Source organism: Mugil cephalus, chromosome 11 (genome assembly GCF_022458985.1).
Source record: "Mugil cephalus isolate CIBA_MC_2020 chromosome 11, CIBA_Mcephalus_1.1, whole genome shotgun sequence".
Classification (NCBI taxonomy): Eukaryota; Metazoa; Chordata; class Actinopteri; order Mugiliformes; family Mugilidae; genus Mugil; species Mugil cephalus.
The window spans coordinates 19,854,924-19,874,612 of NC_061780.1; the positions used below are offsets into that span (position 1 = coordinate 19,854,924).

General features: G+C 40.4%; 1 protein-coding gene across 1 annotated transcript in view; it reads right to left on the reverse strand.

Moving 5' to 3' along the window:
- LOC125015863 (furin-like protease kpc-1) overlaps nucleotides 1–19,689 on the reverse strand; it is a 165,806-nt gene that overhangs the window by 125,886 nt on the left and 20,231 nt on the right. Inside the window, exons 4-6 of the mRNA XM_047597882.1 lie at nucleotides 11,768–11,849; nucleotides 6,264–6,367; nucleotides 877–982 (exon numbers count right to left, since the gene is read on the reverse strand). Of these exons, the coding sequence (XP_047453838.1) occupies nucleotides 877–982; nucleotides 6,264–6,367; nucleotides 11,768–11,849 (292 nt within the window). The remainder of the gene's footprint in view (nucleotides 1–876; nucleotides 983–6,263; nucleotides 6,368–11,767; nucleotides 11,850–19,689) is intronic.

The window sequence follows — 19,689 nt, forward strand, 5'->3', positions numbered from 1 at the left end:
TATATCCTTCCTCTATTTAATTTCTTTCTCCTTCTTTCTCGCTTGCTTGCTCATTCTGTATCCACCCCTCGCCAACCTTACACACACACACACACACACACACACACACACACACCCAGGCTCTGTCTGTATGCAGAGCGATGCAGAGCAGAGCAGGGAAGAGGCCTTCTGTCCAAAGCTGCTCACAACGACAGCAGATTTTCCATCAAAACCAGACAGTCGAGTTAAGAACTCACACACATGCACGCATCCATTCAAGTGGCCAAAACCACACACACGAATATATTATTTCTCCAAACCGTGTCACTTTCACACACATACTGCAGAGTCAGAGGCACTCGAATGCAAAAGGAAAGTGTCACAGGAACACTTAAAAACACACATACAAAACAGCACACTCCAACAAGTACTCCAGCTCTATCAGCACTTGAGACTAGTGAGGCTTCAATTAGTTCTTGATGAATGAGCCCATAAGATGCCGCTCTCTCATTTCCCTTGTTGCCAGATATCCTGGCAATCAGAGAGAAATGAATTCTCATTGCGGCGTGACTGAGACGAAGATGACGGCGGTGGGGTGACAGTGAGGTTGGTTGGGGTGGGGGGGGGCACTATCATAAATCATTCACCCTTTCCACTCAAGGCCAGAGTGGAGCTTCATCACACCAAAATTTACAAACCCTCACCAACCAAAAATCTTTTTTTCATTTTCTTTTTTGAGAGGGCACTACATAGTCCCAAACTTCTCAAAAATGGAAGATTTTCTGATTGAAATTTTTTCCTGAAAAAATTCATCAAGTAAGATGTACTTGGAAAACCCAGTCGGTCTTAATATAAATATGTACATGTGCACGTGTGTTGCATTGACGGTAGACTCACCATCATCAACGATGCTGACAACTACTCCACGGCCGGTAATGTTGTTCTTCCAAACCGGCATCACATTCAGGTCAAACCCACCGGTGTTATATTCTCCCTGTGCAAACTACACAAACACAGACACACACATAATATTATCACAACTTGAATGGAACTACATAGCTCATAGCCAGCTACTGCACCAGCTACAGTTCAATGTTCAATGCAGAGAAACCCTTCACACAGACTTCTGTTGTTCCTCTCAAACTGCAGGGAATATTTATTTTAGTAAAGAAAATAATTCTTCAGTTTTGGATTTTTAATTTATCAAAAATAACTCATAAGGAGCTCAAGTGAGATATGAGCAGGGTGGGTTTTAGGCTTAAGAAATATAACAGAAAAATATATTTTTTTTCCATTTATATGAAGAAGACTAGGCGTGTCATGATAATAAATAAATCAATTAATTGTGCAATAAATGAAGAGGACCTCTATAATTTTGCCGGCCTTGATATATCGCCATGCACATGCGTGTTTGTTTTTCTCGTCTCTCACTACCAAAGAGTCCGGGATGAGGGTTCGCTCTGTGCATCAGTCTCAGCACCTGGGTGCGTTGGTTCATAGAGAAATGAATGGAGTGAACCCTCCTGTCAGTCATCCACTCGGGGCAGCGGGGCTGCTAAGTGAGCCTCATCGTGAGCAGAGAGCAAAATTTATCGTGACGGGTCTAATGAAGACATAGCGTGATTCAACAAACAGCAACCAAAGGAATGAGCATTTTGTTAAAATAAATGAATAAATAAATTATAACAGGCTAATGATGTTTCTGCAAAATATTCACATTTTGATCGTTTATACTTGCAATCAATTGCAATTTCCTTTCATTGCCTTGTCACATTCCACCACATGCTTCAGAATCAGCTGCTGCCGCAGGTTCATTTTGCTGCCACATTTAGTTTTAATAAACTAGTGACCTATCCGACGTCAGGCAGATGATCTTCAGTGGCTGTGGTTGTCTTAGGTTTGTTCTAGTCAAACTTAAGACATGTTCACAACTCAAAGGAAACTGTGACAGTCTTTGTTAGTACCAGCTGGCGTTTTGTCAAAAACTTAATCAAAAAATGAATTCAGTATATTCCTCAGTCCTAGATGCTATCCATTACTAGTGCATTTTGGCCTGTCCACGGTATAGAGCAGGGGTGGCAACAACTATACGTATGGTGATACTTGAATCACGATACAATACATTATTGCGATATTATGATATTGCAATATTCTGCATAGTTCACAGAGAAATTTTAAATGCAGCTCAAAATACACGCTGTATATATGTTCATCAGATGACAGTAACAATTCATTGGACAAGTCAAAAAACAATATTAATCCAAATGATCCAATTCCAAATCATGACTTTTTCCGTTAAAATCGATATTAAGAAATTCATAGTCGATATTGTATCGGAAGAAAAAGTATCGCAATATTTTTTCCAATGTTTTTTTTGTTTGTTTGTTTTTACAAACCGTCGTTATATGTGCATGAACAGATATATGAACCTTCATGTGAGACAAAGTGTGCACATCCTCTGAAGCACTCAGAAACAAGATGTGTGTTTTAGAGGGCCCATAAGGAGCCTGGAGAGTTCATGGGCGAGTCACCGAGACACATCTTTCATCTTTGCTCCTCCAACCACAAATCCACCCACACACACAAACAATCCCACTGTGGCGAGCTGCTCCCGTAAGCCTCAGTGGTCCCACAAACTACATATATTCAACGCAAACACGGCGCGCACGTTGCATCTGTATACAAACACACACTCGCATGCTTACAGAAAATACACTTAAAGGTGATTCAAAATGTAGCACGCAGACCGCCGTACCAAAAAGTTCCAAAACTCCCCTGCACACACGCAAACGCATACACAACCAATTTGATATTCAAAGTGAGCGTTTGAAGAGGCGTCAACTCTGCTGTTGTTATCATGATGAAGAGAGACAGAGAGAAAGAGAAGAAGAAAAAGCATAACAGAAAAAAATGGCTCAGTTGGGGGTGGTATGCTTGAAAATGCGTGTGTGTGTGCGTTTGTGTGTGTGTGTGTGTGTGTGTGTGTGTGTGTGTGTGTGTGTGTGTTTGGGGGCTGCATCAGGGGAGCAGCATTGCTTTGTAGTGTGTGCGAATAAAGCAGATGAATGGAGGCAGCTAGCAGGCTAACGTCCACCAGAGCACGAGGACGGGCCCTAGGGAGTGGGGGGAGAACACGCACACACAAACACGCACAAACACACACACACAAGGTAGAGCGCAAAATAAAAACGACACATGCCTTTGTGGACATAAACCTGTCTGAACCCGCCCTCCACACACACACACACACACACACACACACACACACACACACACACACACACACACACACACACACACACACAGTCATTAAGTGATACTCAACAACACAAGATTCTCTTACACACACACAGTTGTGCACAGAATCCTAATCATCCTCTGGAGCTCTGGTGCATACAATCCCATCTCTCTAGCATATACTCATGTGTGCACCCAACACACACACACATGTTTAAACACACACATCCATATATAGAGCTGTGCAAAGTTCATGCAACAATAGAGACTCAAACAAACACACACGCAGTCACTCTTTCTCTATGCAGAAGAGACACACACACACACGCAAGCAGAACGACAACAAAACAATCTCTTTATCTCAGCTGCCCCTCAGCAAAAAACACACACACAAAGCGCATGTACACAACGCGAGCACAATCCACAACAAGCACGTGCAGGATTCTGTATGGATTTCAGCAGCTCTGAATGAGCTCCTCTAGAGGAGCTGAACTCAGTCTCAGCACGGACGCAATAGGCTCCACTTGCCTTGTGCGTGTGTGTATACCGCTCTCCCATGGTGTGCACACCAGCCTTTAGCCAACATACACGCCAGGCTAGCATACACACACATACACACATATTTGTCTGGTCCTGGCAGGCTACCAACCCTGAGCAGATTACTGACCCTCAATCAATATCTATGTCCACCAGAGGCTGATTAAACACAACAGAATGAAAGCAAGAGAGGAGGGCGAGCATGTGTGTGTGTGTGTGTGTGTGTGTGAGAGAGAGAGAGGGTGAAATGCATTCTCAACTTTAAAATCCTTTCTTGACTATTGAATGATTGATAATTACATTCTGTTCCTGAGTTTATGTAAACAGCTTACACAGTTAAAGTTAAATATAGGACATGATCTGTTTACTGTCATGCGGCATAAATCATTTTCTGTTTCATAAAAAAATATTGTCAATAAACTTTCTAAAATGGGAGGTGAGTATTTGCAGCAAATCACGCTCATAAATAAGCTCTGTCACATTTTTCCCCCCCTTTTCCCTCCCATCTTCTCTCTTCTCCCGCTTCCTGTATTTCTGTCTCTTCCACCCTCCGCCCCCGCCCTGACTCTCACCCCTCCGTCTTGCCCCGAGAGTCGAGGTGTCAATCAATCGGCTGCCGGTTGCCGTGGTGAATCTCTGACCCCGCCTCCCCTCCTCCTCTCTTTGCCGGATTACGCCCTCGCACGTCAGTCAAGAACATCTGCGTGTGGATTGGCTGAGGCCTATACTGTTGACTATACAATTATTAAAGTTTACTTTAATGCCTTGTGAAGCAGAAGCAGCAGAATATTACGTAATAAATCCAAACACAGCCATATTTATGAGGTGTAATAAAGTGTAACGAGCAGTATTTTCATGGTAAATACTAAAATGTGTCCAGGGAAACGAAAGCTGTAAAGAGATAAAACCTAAATGTGATTGATTTCTGAAATAGCTGCTATTGACTCTTTTACTTATTCTCTAATTTGACAGTTACTGACATAAAGCCAAGACTATGATTAAGGGCTTGGTATGGATGTGGACTGGGGGTAAATAGGAGGGTCCTCCCTGCGATCAAGGTCTCTCACTCCCCTGGGAGTTTATCGATATCAAATATACAATCTTCAGACTTGCATACTTGGTAGTTCAGACTTAACAAGTTCGCCTCTAAAGTAAAGGGCGGAGGACACAGTATAGTCACTCTGTAATTGGGACAGCAGTGTACTTGATGACAGCACCAATATGCATGTCCCAAGTTCACACACAAGTTATCATCCGATGAATCCTCAGTAAAACTAGTGGGACAAGAACTTTAAATAAGAATCTTTTGGCTGAACAAAGAAAATCAACACAACAATTTCCATTAGTCCTTTTGAGTTCCGACAACTTCTCAAGAAATTACTTTTATTGAGTTACAGGAATTTTCTTTTCTTCTACAAATTGTTGTGTTGATTTTCTTTGATGAGCCAAAAGATTTCTTCCGTAGTCATTAGGTCATACCAAAAATACTGAGTCAACTGAACATATCAAATATTGTTTGTAACTTAAAAGTTTTATCTAAATCAATAAAATTATTATTATTATGTATTTCATTAAATGGTTGTGACAGGTCCTCTGAATTGTTTTTTTAGAGCGGACATCCAGGCATTTTAACCTCACTTTTTTTTGCATTGTAGTTTTTTGCTACATACTGGCTAAAGCATGGACCAACCTGAACACATCTCTAATTCTTATGTCACACAACACAGTAGTTTGGGCAAATAATTATGCTGAAATTTCCCAAACTAGGTGTCATGAAAAGTAATGTTTAGGAACTGAGGCCCAAATCGGAGTAGTGTTCAAACAAAACCCAAACCTAATTAGAGAGTTTCTAAAATCAGCTTGTAAAAAGAATAGTGTGTATCTAGTCAGAGAATGTCTCTGACTAAATTCAATTGTCCTTGTGCAAAGAAATTACAAATATTTGCACTAATATATAAAACCTTTCATTTATACAAGTACTGGTAGTACTAGAATTGCATTTATGATCAAAAGTATAGTAAGCTGTTTTCATTCTGGTTGAATTCTAATAAAGTCTTTAAATGCTGTAACGTAATAGCCTGCGTCAAAGCTGATGTTGTGTGGTACTATCATAGAGTAACAATAACATAGTGGTAGCCTAGCATACTGTTGCTCTACTCCTTTTGGCCTCCCAAACAAATATTGGCCAAACAGAGAAGGAATGGACATGTCTTGTTGTTGCAGCCCACTTGTGTGTCAGTGTTAGTACTCCAAGCCTCATCAATCCCTGACATGTGTCTCAGTTCAACATGGACACCCCCACCCCCCACCCCCATCCCATTCTCTCGCCATTTCACATCATCTCCCTATCTCTCTATCTTGTCCTTCGCTCTAGTCACACATGAAAGCCTGCCTGACTTATGCCTGTCAGAGGAACATCCTTCAGCATGAAGACAAGAAGAAAGGAGAGACTTCCAGATAAGACCAATGAACGCACACAAACACACACACAGACACATAATTACACCCACCAGTTCCCACTGCATGGGCCAGAGTGGGTCATTGAAGGTGAGGGACTGGTCACTCTTATCCTCCTCAGGCTGCCCGTCAGCTGCAGACTCTGTCCTCCGGGAATCTGCAAAGCACACAGATCTATCATGTGTGTGTGTGTGTGAGTGTGTGTGTGTGTGTGTGTGTGTAGTTTGTCTTCCTCTGTCTTGAACTCTGACTTCAGGACATCCCTGGTCCCCAGCCAGTGGAGAAAGGCCTCCCAGTCCCCCCCCTCTCCTCTCCGCTGAGGTGGAATACTGCTGGCAGATTACCATGTCATTAGCATCTAATTAGCATATCATTACTGAGGCACAGCTTGGCTCGCTGTCTGTGGATGTGCCATCAGCTCATCAAGGCCTGCACCTTTCTATCTAGATATATCATGTTACACTCACTGACACTCCTTCTCCCTCACCCTTTCTCGTCACATTTTTTCAGCACACCATCCCACTACCTTTTTCCCCTCTCTCTCTATCTCTCTCTATCTGTGCTATGCACGAGTTTGTTGCATAATTTACTGTACATGTTGCCAAATTAATTGATGTCACGTAAGCCTTTTCTGAACCGACTGTCATAATACATTCCACACAAACATGTATGAATATATTTCGGGCATTAGTACTAATTAGGTGCAATTTGATCTCGAACCATTTGACTTGGCACACAACTTTCTACGGGTCACTACTCCTCTGAACTGAATAAATACAGATGCATTAAACTGATATATATATATATATATACACTCTGATGAGGGATAAGGTCTCAGCACGTGTAAAAGATACATTTTAAAATTAGTATCTGGGTGCATAACTCACACACAAGTATTGTCACTATGATTAACACTAATGACAAAGTGTAATCTGAAGAGTTCTTTGGGTGTGAATCAAAGTAAAACTAGATAATTAGTTTTGAACTATTTAAATTTGTTCAGACAAAGTTGGATATATTATGGTGGATTTTCTGCATATATATAAAAGTCAAATATCTGTCTCGCACAAATAGGAAAGAACAACAAAGGAAGCAACAGTCACAAAATTATGATGTAGTGTCATTCCATATTTTTAGATGTATATTATTTAAATATATTTTTATGGGTCAGTAACTAATTAAATATATATATATAAAATATCAAATCATATTTTGACCTCCTTCATGAATGATAAAACATCACAACTCAAGAGGTTCAGCAAAAAGGAACTTGGCAATAAATAGTACGAACTATACACTGACAAAAAAAAGGCACTTTTTTCATCAATTTAATGACACATGAACTTCAAATACAAAGGTTGTTGTTTTTTGTTGTTTTTTTTTACCTCATTTAGTTTAACTTCCTGGTTGCATAATTCCTTACACTTTTTTTATTATGATCATCTTGCTGGCAAAATAGACAATTAATTTACATATTCACTGTTTTAATAATATTTAAAAATGTTTTTCGGCTTGTTGGGGTCCCCTGGAAAGGTTTCTGTTGTTGTTTCCACTGCTTACATTTAATTTTTGTATTTCATTGTGTTGTGAGTATTTACATGTACAACAGCGTGTGGTGTCAAACTGATGAAGATGTTTTCTGAATTACTTTTGCATGTTTAAATGTGTTATAGGTGACAGTGTTCTTAGTCACCTTAAAATGCACTAATGAATAAGATATATCACTTGACCAGATCCGAACCAATTCGTTCTACTGGTATTAACCATACTGAACAAACAAAGAAACAAAAACACAAGGTAGATTGGGTATTATTTAGACATGGCCCCTAATTAACGCTGTATAGGACACTCATTGAAATACTTGCAAATTGTAAATTGTGAGTGTTATTGTAGGGCATAAGAAGATATTTTTACTTTTGTGAAATTTGTCAAAAGTTTAAATTTTCATGTAGAAAATTAAGATGAATGAAGTTACCATATGGTTCATTTTCCTTAAGTGGTTAACAAATGTAAAACATGGATTTAGACCAATAGATCATAAGTGCTGATTCAGGCACTTGTCAATATGCACATTATCACATTAGACAACATTAAGGCACTTCTTTGTTGTACCTAATAAAGCAGTTACACTCAGCGTTCATGCAGAGGTGGACTTCGAAGACCACATTTTACCTGAGAATGTTTCCTCTGATTGGCTGAGTGAAAACCACATGCTTCTAAACCACACTGAGAGGCACAGGGACGCAATTTACTATATATGCCACAGTGACCATATATGGTTCCTTGTTCTATAAAGGGATAAAACAAATAATCGAACAGACTGGGAATTATACTTCTATATGTTGCTGGTGAGTGCGATGATACAGGAAAATCTAAACTGACGCTCCAGGAGATTAGCTTAGCATCAACACCATTTCTAATGCTAATCCATGTGTTATGTACAGATTGAAAATAAAACATCTGATTATCAGTGTCTGAGTTTTACTGACATGTTGCCACATGTGTATTATTTATGACTGCAAACATATTCCATGAAAAAAATATGAACAATTCAAAATACATTACATTACAGTAATAATACTGTGTATTACTGTTTGTATGCAGTGCTTTAGTAGTTTTTAGTAATCCATAATGAAGCTTTTTCACCCTGCCAAGGAACAGTGTTTGGCATGGAAATGATCATATTTGAGATATTTAATACTGGCACACATTATTGAACATTGGCAGCATCAACGCAAAAATACTTGTAAGAAACGTTCGACTTGAGAAGATGACATCGGTCAAAACGTTCAAGTTGATTTCGTTTTTTTTTTTCCTATTAAATGTGAATAAACACACAGCTGCAGCGCTCATCCACCACCTCCTTGCTGTTTTATCTTCCTCTTTCTCACTGCCTGTCGTTTTTATATCATCTACCAGAGCAGAGGCTGAGCGACACTCTGAGGACGGTGGCACACAAAGACGGAGAGAGACGGAGAGTGCTGCAGCAGGACGTGAGCCAGTACATTCTTCTGCAAACAACCGGCGCTTCGCAACACAGACACATAATAAGACATAATGCATGCATGTATGAGAAGGCTTACGAGTGCGCACATACATGATGTAAATATTAAAGAGGCATTAAAGGGCTGCCATTGTCTTCATAGAGGTTTACCGTCATAAAGGTCACAACGATGTCTCAAAGGCAAAACATATTGTCCATGGTAAACATTTACATATACACAAGTACAAAATAAAACCTCTAATCATGGAGATGTATAGCCGGTACTTTAGTATTTTCTTGTATCAGACATGTAATTGGACAGTTGGGTATTTGTAATTAGTTTGGTTTTATAAACGTATTCCTCTGCAGCTCTGCTAAGTACTGTACTCTGTGTGACACCAACATTTCCAATAAAATGTAACCCCACACACAAATTACTAACAAGCTGGACTCATTTGAGAGGAGTGTTGTCAAAAATTAGCCTGATTCCAGTACACGATAGTCAGACCAGAATAATTTTGTAAAACATTCCTTTGCCAATCTTATCAAGGGTACGGCATTAACAAAATAATATTATAATTGCTTCTACTATATTGCATTGCAAATACAGCAGGAAAACAAAGAGTGAATATTCATTGAAGCAGATGAAACAGTGGAATTGCTTCAAAGCTCTTCTGTTATTACTTCCACTATGTGTGTGTGTGTGTGTGTTTGTTTCTTAGCCTGGAAGGCATCCCCAGGTGCCCTATGAGAAAGTTGCTCCATTGACAACTGATTATGCCACAGATTTGTCAGATGAATCAAATAGTTTGGGAAGGGTTTATGGGTGATGGACAGAAGTCCAACAGCAATGTACTCATCTGAGCGACACTGAGTTACAAAGTTTGAGTTTGTTTACAGAAAATGGCTTTATTCTCTGTAGGGCTGGGTGGTTTGTTTGGGTTGTTTGGGTTTATTTTTCCAGTGACCAGAAGTCCCTGATTTCTGGGGGACAGTTACCATTTTGGATGACCTGTCCCCCACCTAAAGCTAACCCTGGAAATGTCCCCAATTTTAGCTTTTTATAAATGAAAGAAAAAAAAATGTTGCATGCAGACTACAATTATTACAGTAGCTGGTCACGCTGCTATTGACATTTCAGACATAGCAGTTTAAATCTGAATAAATATTAATAAATATGTCAAAATAAATGAAACCATAATCGTCTAACAAGGGTCCATGCAAACCTGTTTTACTGTGGGATTTTTCTTCAATATTTACTTATCATCACAGTAAAATAGTCCATCCTTAGTCAGTCTACTGCATTAATTTCTCTCTCAACCAGTAGAAAATGTTCTGAACACATGATTATGTATAGACAAAAAAATACCGTGATATACCTTGATACTGTCGGTATTTTGAAAAATACCGTAATAAACATTTTCAGTCATACCGCCCAGACCTATCTTGCCGTATAGGTTGCAACACATTCCATCATCAAATGCAACTAACTAACTTGTTACCACCACAACCTGTGAACACTGAGGCGTATTTAGTATTTTTGTACAGTGCATCTAAATAATATTTATCACTGTCTTTTAAGAAACAGACTATAAAATTATTGTACTATATATATTTTTTTTACTTTTATTTTCATGCTATGATATTGAGGTGAGTATTTCATACTGCTTCAGCACAATAAAGCCATTTAACAGGCAAAACATGAGAGGACTTTTTATTATGAATTAGTCAAAGGAAGTGATGTTTGAGTTTTGTCAGTGAGCACTTACGGCTATCATCTAAGGCCCATCAAACAAAAACAAGACAATGGTCTTTTTGGTCTTTTTTTCAAAAGCAGATTCATTTGAAATATTTCAAAGTAGCTGAACATGGAGCAGCCACAGCGAGCTGTTAGATGAAGAGCTGCACACCTCCAGGTACTGTAACTGCTGCCATCCACAGTTTCTCACAGAATGATGGAAATGGTCCAATTGTTCTTGGACTTTTTTATTAAAATGACAATAGCTTGATTTGCTGCCTCTAAACCTCATTCACCGTTACCACTAGTAACCACAGCTGTTACCAAATCAACCAGAACTGAAATGTTGTTGATGTGAGTGATGGTGTCACACGTGAACAAACAGTGCACAGCCAATTACAAAACAATTCTTGTTACGTCAAATGGGAAAACTATATTTTATTTTATGTGCTCTTCTCACTAGTTTGAAAGGGACCCTATGAATAGTAAATCTGAATTTGCTGATGGTGTCACCTAATAAAACATCATGGTCAACACTAAAGAAATCTGTTAAAGAAGTCACAATGTACTGATATAAAGCCTCACCAATCATCACCCTTTCTTTCACGTATTAATTTATGTGTCCATTATTAGAATTTAGATTTTGTTAAATACATGATTGCACATTGTGTTTGCTGTTTGTTGTTGTTGTTACACTGTCAATCAAATTATATGAAATCAGCTCAATGCACAGTCCTAATGAAGCAAATTTAGAAAAGAGTGAGTTACCTGAGTTTTAGGGACTTTAAATGAGGGCAAGTCATAAAAAATAAGATGTTCAGTTGCTTTTAACTTACTCTTATTAGCTCTGTAGCTCAGCCATGTCGCAGGAACCCGTTTCTCTCTGTAATGACCATGCTGCCTCTGCACCCAGTGAACCTGGAAACAACACCAAACCCATCATTTAGGTGAATTTCTACAATATCAGCCACCCTCTATGACATCTAACTTTTGATTTATTGAATTTCACGTGTATTCACCTTGACTCATCCAAAGGATACTGCATGTGCTACAGCTGAAATAATACAGAGTCTCAGTTTTGCTTTATATGGATTTTTGTCTAGGAAAACAGTGACGGGTATAAATGAAATATTTTTATTCCATTTTGCTCCATTCTGCGTTGTAAGAGGGAGAATCCATAGCAGAGGAGGCATCTTTATGTTGCAGAGTAAAAGGTTTCCTCTTCATTAGTTCAAAGAGTACCCGCTTGCTCTTTCCTTTGCAGTCCCATTGTCCTGGGTTAAAAGCAACAAAAACGCCCCGCCTCACCTACACCTCTGTCCTCCGCAGCACACATGCGCGTACGCGTACACAATTTCTTTCATAGGCCGCTGCTTGCAGCTTTGATCTGATAAGAGGCTGGTCCTTGTGAAAGTGGGCGCAGTAAATCAAACGACAGATCACAGACACACACGGGCACATACACAAACACACACATACACATACACACATGCGTATCACTGTCAAGCCACTATTGTCCTCTTACACTTAAATCAGAGTGGAAGAGGTTGAAAATAAATACTATTGAGAGGCGGCTTCCCTCTTTTATGTCCTAAAAGCCTGCTGGTTTTATTTCCCCTTCATGTTCTTCAATTAGACTCAATTAACAGAAGCTAGGAGCTGGTCTAAACTACCCAAAGAAGACAGCTGTTAAACTTAAGAACACTGCATGCAGTACGTACTGTACGAGATATTAAATACAGACGACCAAAGACAGGAGGCGGATGTGGTATGTGTAGATCTGCAAATTTAATCAAATTGGTATTGATTTGAGTCAAAATATATTCATTTATGTTAATGAAGATAATTAAAAAAAATATATATATCAACCTCAGGTTAGTCGTAATTAACAAGAAGACAAGCTAATTTTTTTTTCATGTTATGGTATACTTTTGAATTTAATATAGCCAATAATAAAATTACCATGAAATTCATAGTATAGTTTCTTAAGAAGAATTTCTAAACTATACAATAAGTTCAAAATCTTCAGAAATACTGTATAACAGGAGTGGGAGTGTTTCTGTAGAAGCGCAATGAATTGTAAATTAATCATTTGGACTAACACTTTGACTCGATTTGTCCAATGAGTCATTTAATGTGTATTATAAGCTCCATTTAAAATTTCTCTGTGAACTAGAACATCGCAATATATCACAATATCATAATATCGCAATGATGTATCGTATCGTGACTCAAGTATCGTGATACGTATCGTATCGTGAAGTCCTTGCCAATACCCAGCCCTACCATATAATACGTTATAGTTCATGCTAATACAAAATGGACCCCAGCAGTGTCGTCCAGCGAGAGTTCATCCTTGTCTCAGTGAACACAAGTGTCTAGTTTCTTTCATTACATTCTAATCTACAAAATATTTGCACTTCCTTTGGCGCAGAGTATCATCTTATGAGATTCTAACCTCCCCAAGTGACAGTGAGGCTATCTAAGGTGTCACCATTGTGACCTTGTTAATATCAGTGTATTTCACCTCAACATAAGTACATTTACACGTCTCATACAGCTCACGGCTTGGTTTTGCTGTCATCCTGTTGTCATGTTGTTGTTGCTGTTATACCCTGCTCTGATATCATTTCCTGATGTCTTCCTAAAGCGTAAAGCAATAGTGACCAAAGCCTGTTGGGTAAACAGTTTCTAAATCCAATCCTTTCAGTTAAGTCTCCAAATATGAAGTCAATGCAGGTGAGCTGAACAAAATAAATTTGCATGGATAAACACATACACACTGATAAACAAGGTTGCCAATGCATGTGTGTGTGATGTGTGTGTATGCCACAACTGCCTTGTTAAACCCCTCCTCTGAAGGAGCAGCCAGGACACGGTGATCAATACACATGATAGGGAGCTAATCGCTCTCTGTCAGACCAGGCCCTGCCAGCTACTAATGGCACATGCTCACTGGGGAGTGGGAGTGTGTGTGTGTGTGTGTGTGTGTGTGTGTGTAGGCGTGGGCCTTAATGGCAGATTGAGACTCTTTAGGGAGCGTTGCTCAAGGTTAGACTCAGGGGATGGGGAGGCCAATTGACCACACTGTCTGTGACACTGACCCCTCCACTGTCAGCACATTCATCATCCAACTGTGACACATAGGCAGGACAGACATATACACACACGGACACACGCCTTCAAATTCTGCATCAAATACAAGAGGCTGACATTTATGCTTTCAAAATAAAAGCCTCGGTAAATACAAAGAGAGAGAGAGATGTTGAGAAAAGACAAGGCTTGAGATCAGTGGAAAAAAACAGACAAAGGCAGGTCTGGGAAAAGAGAGATTGTTTGGAAAAATTGTTTTCCAGCAGCGAGTCTGGATAAAAAAAAGAAAAAAAGAAAAAAGAGCAGTGGAGCACTTGCATGATTGAACAGCTGAGGCAGAACTGACAGAGGCACAATGAGAATGTGTGGAGGAGGAGGAGGTGAAGAAAGACAGTACGATGGAGTGGAGTGAATGAACAGAGGAGGTGGTGGTGAGGAAACAGAAAGAAAACGTGCGAGTCTGAGAAAGTGTGTGCGCGCATGATACTCCCATGCCTCTGTATGAATGAGTGGATGCGGTGGATGGCAGGCAGCTGCAGCGGTGTGATAGCCGAGCCGAGCTGCACAGATATCAGCGCTGACATTTTGGGCTTCGCTACCCACCCACGTCCCCATGGGAAAGTGATGGCAAAGGCGGCGGCAGTGGCCACGCGCACCCTCCCGCCTCCGGTGCATCCACCCCGCCGCCAACCTCTCCCTCTGCCTGTCAATCTTGACACCGTGCTTCCTGGGGTGCTGTCGGCCCGAGCCTTGCCCTTGCTGGACCCTCGTAGCAGTGAACACACCACATCGCCCACTGTCACCAGACTGTGGACCAATGCTGATTCCTATCTGGGCCTCAACGCTCCCACCCACCAACTCTCTGCCTCTTCACTCAATCTCTCATCTCTGGCTGCCAGACTGATAGCCCTGACCACAGAGAGGAAAACAACAGAGATGAGGGTTTATGTGTGTTGGTGTGTGTGTGTGGAAGAGTACGAGCTCTACAGAGTCAAGCAGCAAAGGGAGGGAGTGAGAAACTGCATAAACTGAAAGAAAGGAAATAGATAACAGAGATACACTCTGGCCCCTCCTCGAGCTTTCTTTCAGGGCACCTCTTGGCCTCGGCTCCCTCCTCCGCCTCACCCCCTCCCTCCTTCCACCTCCCCACCCACCCCAAGGCCCTCTGGTGTGTTGCTCACTCCATTGTGTCAGCCTTCAGAAGTGCTCAGTTTGAGTGGCAGGCCGTCACAGATCAGTTCCCCGCTAAAGCGGCCCGGCAGGCCAGGGTGACGGGCCAGGAAGGGATCTAAGTGGGGTTTATCAGCGCTTCTTAACGCCTCTCCGGCTCCCTGACACAAAAGAGAGGGGGTATTAAACATCTAAAGCAAACCAAAAAGCGTGAAAGCTCCTTATAGGGCCGCGGGATTGCGGATGTGACTGGAGTCTTAAAAAAAATATATACAGAAAAAAAGAAAGAAAAATAAGGAGAGGAAAAAAAAACACACACACAAACGTCTTTACAGTGAGGAAGCACTGAGGGAACATTCAAATGATTTTTTTCTGTCCTTTTTTTTCCTGTGCGGATGGAGGAGTGAGTGGGAGAGGGAGGAAGCAGGAGTTAGAGAGACAGAGAGAAACAGAATGACAGAGAACATCTGTAGGATCAAGATGGAACTAAGCAAGTGAGAACTAGCTTAACAATTCTTTCTAGCTCGCCACCTGTTTAAAGCCTCAAGCAGGAAGACTGCTTAGAAAAACTGAACACAAGCATGCAAGTATGCTAATTTAATAGGTAATGAGTGTATAATCTAAACGACGATGACTTGCTAAATGATCACTGAAAGTATTCAGTATAAGAGATGGTTATATTTTTAAATTCTATCACACAAACACAACTTAGATTTTGTCTCCAACAAAGGTCATCAGGCACTGAACAAGAACAAAGGACAAATGCTTAAATATCAGACAAAACAAAAATACCCACCTTATATGTCGACCATCCACAAGATTAAAACCACTGACAGGAGAAATAAATAACATTGACCACCTTATAACAATGCAATGTTCTGTTGGGAATCTTTTGGACCTGACATTTGTGTGGATCTGGGCACCCCCACCTCACAGCAATGACACTCCTTGATGACAGCAGCCATAGTGAGAATGATGCAGCCTGACACAGGCACACACACAACTCAAAAAAAATGGAAAACAGCACAAGGTGTTGACCCAAAGACCCTCACTAACAACATGCTGCATGATGCATGCTCAGAAGACCCACATCTATTCTCTGATGAGTCAGAACTGCTTTGGAGGAACAAGAGAGACCTGCACAATATTAGGAAGGTGGTCATATTGTTATGCTTGATCAGTGTAAACCTGCATGACTGTGTAGAACAGCGCTGGCAAAAATGTTTTGGATTGGCCACAACATTTAAAACCCTACGTGATATAACAAACACCTGCTAAATTAACTACCTTAATTTTCCAGTGTTATTGCACCACTCTCTCTCTGCTCTCTTTCTCCGCTGGGAAAGCAGTAAGTGCCTTTATTTTATTTTAAAAACTCCCTTAACCTCGACTACCTATCATTGCATCTTCCACTCTAAGAAGAAATATACTGTACGTCTGGTCAGTTATTCAGTTTATATAATGAAAACTTTCCACTGAAGACTTTTTCTTTGTGATTGGAACCTTGCTGCTGCCAGCTTGAGTACTTGCAACAAAAAGATCCATCTGCAGCTGAGATTAACTAGGCAGACATCGAGAGAAAAAAAAAAAAAAAAACGAGGATGTCATAACACTGGGACACGCTGGTGTTCTGTATGTGTGTGTTAAGTGTGTAGTACACCAGCAGGGACCAGTGTGTGTATGTCAAAAGCTGGCAGGGGGTTAGTACCTGAGACATTTTGTAAAAGGTCAGCGTTGAGTTCAGTCAGGGACTGAGGGTGTGTGTGTGTTTGAGAGTGAAACTGCAAAAAGTACAATAGTTAGGACAGTTAGACCCGGAGTAATTGAAGGGAGGTGGGATTTTAAGAACACAGGACGGAAAAACTTTATAGTGCATTATGGTGTATATACGATCAGCCACTACATTATGACCACCTTTCTAGATCTGTGTAGATCTTCCATCTTCCATCAAAACACTGAATTGTCACTAGTTGGTTAATGTTACGTTCTTCCCCTATCAGTGGTTTTAATTTTGTGGCTGATCGTTGTGTGTTAGCTATTTGAAAGTGAAAACATTATGCCCTCCTCTGTGTGTTGCCCCTGAACCCTCACATGTTTACATTGAGCAGTTTTTCCTGAGCCCTACCAATTATGCCATTAGCAGCGTGATTAATGCAACAGCTGATTGTTGCCTTGCTGATGGAGAGGTGGATCGCCCGGGATAACAGAGTGGCTCTGGAGTCTCAGAGGAGGCGCTCCACCATGGACCTCGATTATGTGTGAATGTGTATGTATCAGTGCTGTATGTTTCCTATGGATGTGCTTTAATTCAACGATTTATTATGAACAACAGAAGCTCCACTTCAATTTAGAGTTCAGTTTGTATTAACAGCATGAAGCTTGGTTCATGTTTCCGAGAGGAATCCATGGAGTAGCCTAACCAGATTGTCAGTGTTTATATTTGCTGGCAGTGTGATTTGTATGCTACTGTGTTCCTTTTAGTTCACTTTCTATACTTCAGACAAAAGTAAATGAAACAGAGTGGATCATGCTGTGTAAATGGGAGTGGTTCAAAACAAGGCCTCATGCTAAAATAATATGAGCAATCTTTTCAAATATAGGACTTCACAAATAAAATCCTGCCTCTGATAAAGACCTGTTACCTTCTGCGGTTGATATAAATAAAGGTGATTATTTAAAGAAATACTGTATTTTACTTTCGAGACTTTCGAGTACATTCTTTAAGGAGCATTTTCTTTCCACGTCATCGTCAGTCTTTCGTAAAAATATACACCAAGAAGTGACAGGCATTGGAAAAAGAATAATAGGTTTGTGCTTATCAACAACAATATCACCATCTTTTAAGTATTGTGAGCCTGGACAATCTGCACTGGCTGTTTTAATTAAGATAGATGAATAAAGTATAATTCTTACCTAATTAAACACTTTTATAAACATTTGATGAGACTTCTGTAACCTAGCTAAACTGAGCTGTCAGGAGGTTCATTGTTTGTCTTTTTCATCAGAACATGTAACTAGTGGTGTTTTGAATGAGGAGTGATTTTAATGATTGATGATTTTAAACAGGAGGATGTTTCTCATGTTGGTTTTGGAAAAAAAATAAAAATAAAATCAAAATCAGAGCCAACAAAAGTTTCTGACCTTTCCTTCTGCCATTCAAGGATATAGCCCAGACATCCTTTCAGATGCTCAAAATACATGATTTTTAGAAAGTTTAAATAAACTTTTTTTTCAAACGATCATGGAGAGCTAGCAACACAGAAAAACAACACTCAGGTTCAGTTGATCTAAAGCATGAAAGATATGCTCATAATGCATCAGCTACATGACTACACCATGATGCATGAGTCAATCTGATACCAGACCCTGACATGCACCAGAAATGTGAAAACCCGTCACAGCAACTGCTACAGCAACAGCACGGTTAAGTCTAATTCTTAAACTTTCCATAGTGCACAAATCGATGAGGTCTGTAATCGATTCCACCTGCCATTCACGGCAAAATAGAGCACACAAGTTTGTATAGACAGATCCTGGTTAATGGTGGGTGGATGGAGAATAGCTAAACCTTTGGCACAGGACCTGCAACTGCAGCTAACACTCTGTAATTGGGTTTGACAACCACATAAATATGTCTTCCATGCACCAACAATAGTATTGACAGTATGCAGCAAGTACCTATCAACTGTATTGGTTAAAGGACTGAGCCGCTATCTCCCAAAGAAAGAGCTGCTTGTATTTGGCACAAGCAAGTGATGCTAGTGGCTTTTTCTAGCCTCGAGAACTTAACAACAGCTGGTAGAAGGAATGTCTATTTATGCAATTGTTCACTATCCTAAAACATTATTTGTGCAATCCATTAAATGTGGCACTCATTACAAAATGCGGGAGATTTTGGGCATGCGCAATCATTTTCACCTAAAGTCACGATAGTAGAAAAGTAATTAAAGTTACAGTTTAATGAAATCATGAACCATACATGGAGTCACTGGAGATTGCGCATAAATTACTTCAATTAATCACACGCACACTGATTCAGATGATAACTTTGAATCGGAGAGTTGGAATGTGCTCTCTTCTACTTTCTGGACATTTATTTCTTCTTGTACGTGCGGGGACGTGCATCTTTGTGTGTGTGTCTGTGACTGAAGGGCCAGAGGTCTGGTGCGCCCTAGAGAACGGACAGGGCCAAAGTCACATCGCTGACCCTTCCTCCCATCCTGCCTCCCTCACCCTGTGCTGTCATGGGATGCCTCTGTGGGTGACGGTTTCCCTGGCAACAAGAGCCCAGAGCGGAGGCTGCGGTGTGTGTGATCAGAGGCTGATGCAGAAGGTGGCAAGGGATGGGGCGTAGCGTGATCATGGGTGGAGCAGACGCACCGACGACACAAGAAACTTTTAGCCATTACTCACCACACGGCTCTAATCTTTTTATATATATACATTTTTTTATTTTTTTTGCATCCTTCTCACTAATCAACTCTACACCCTGATT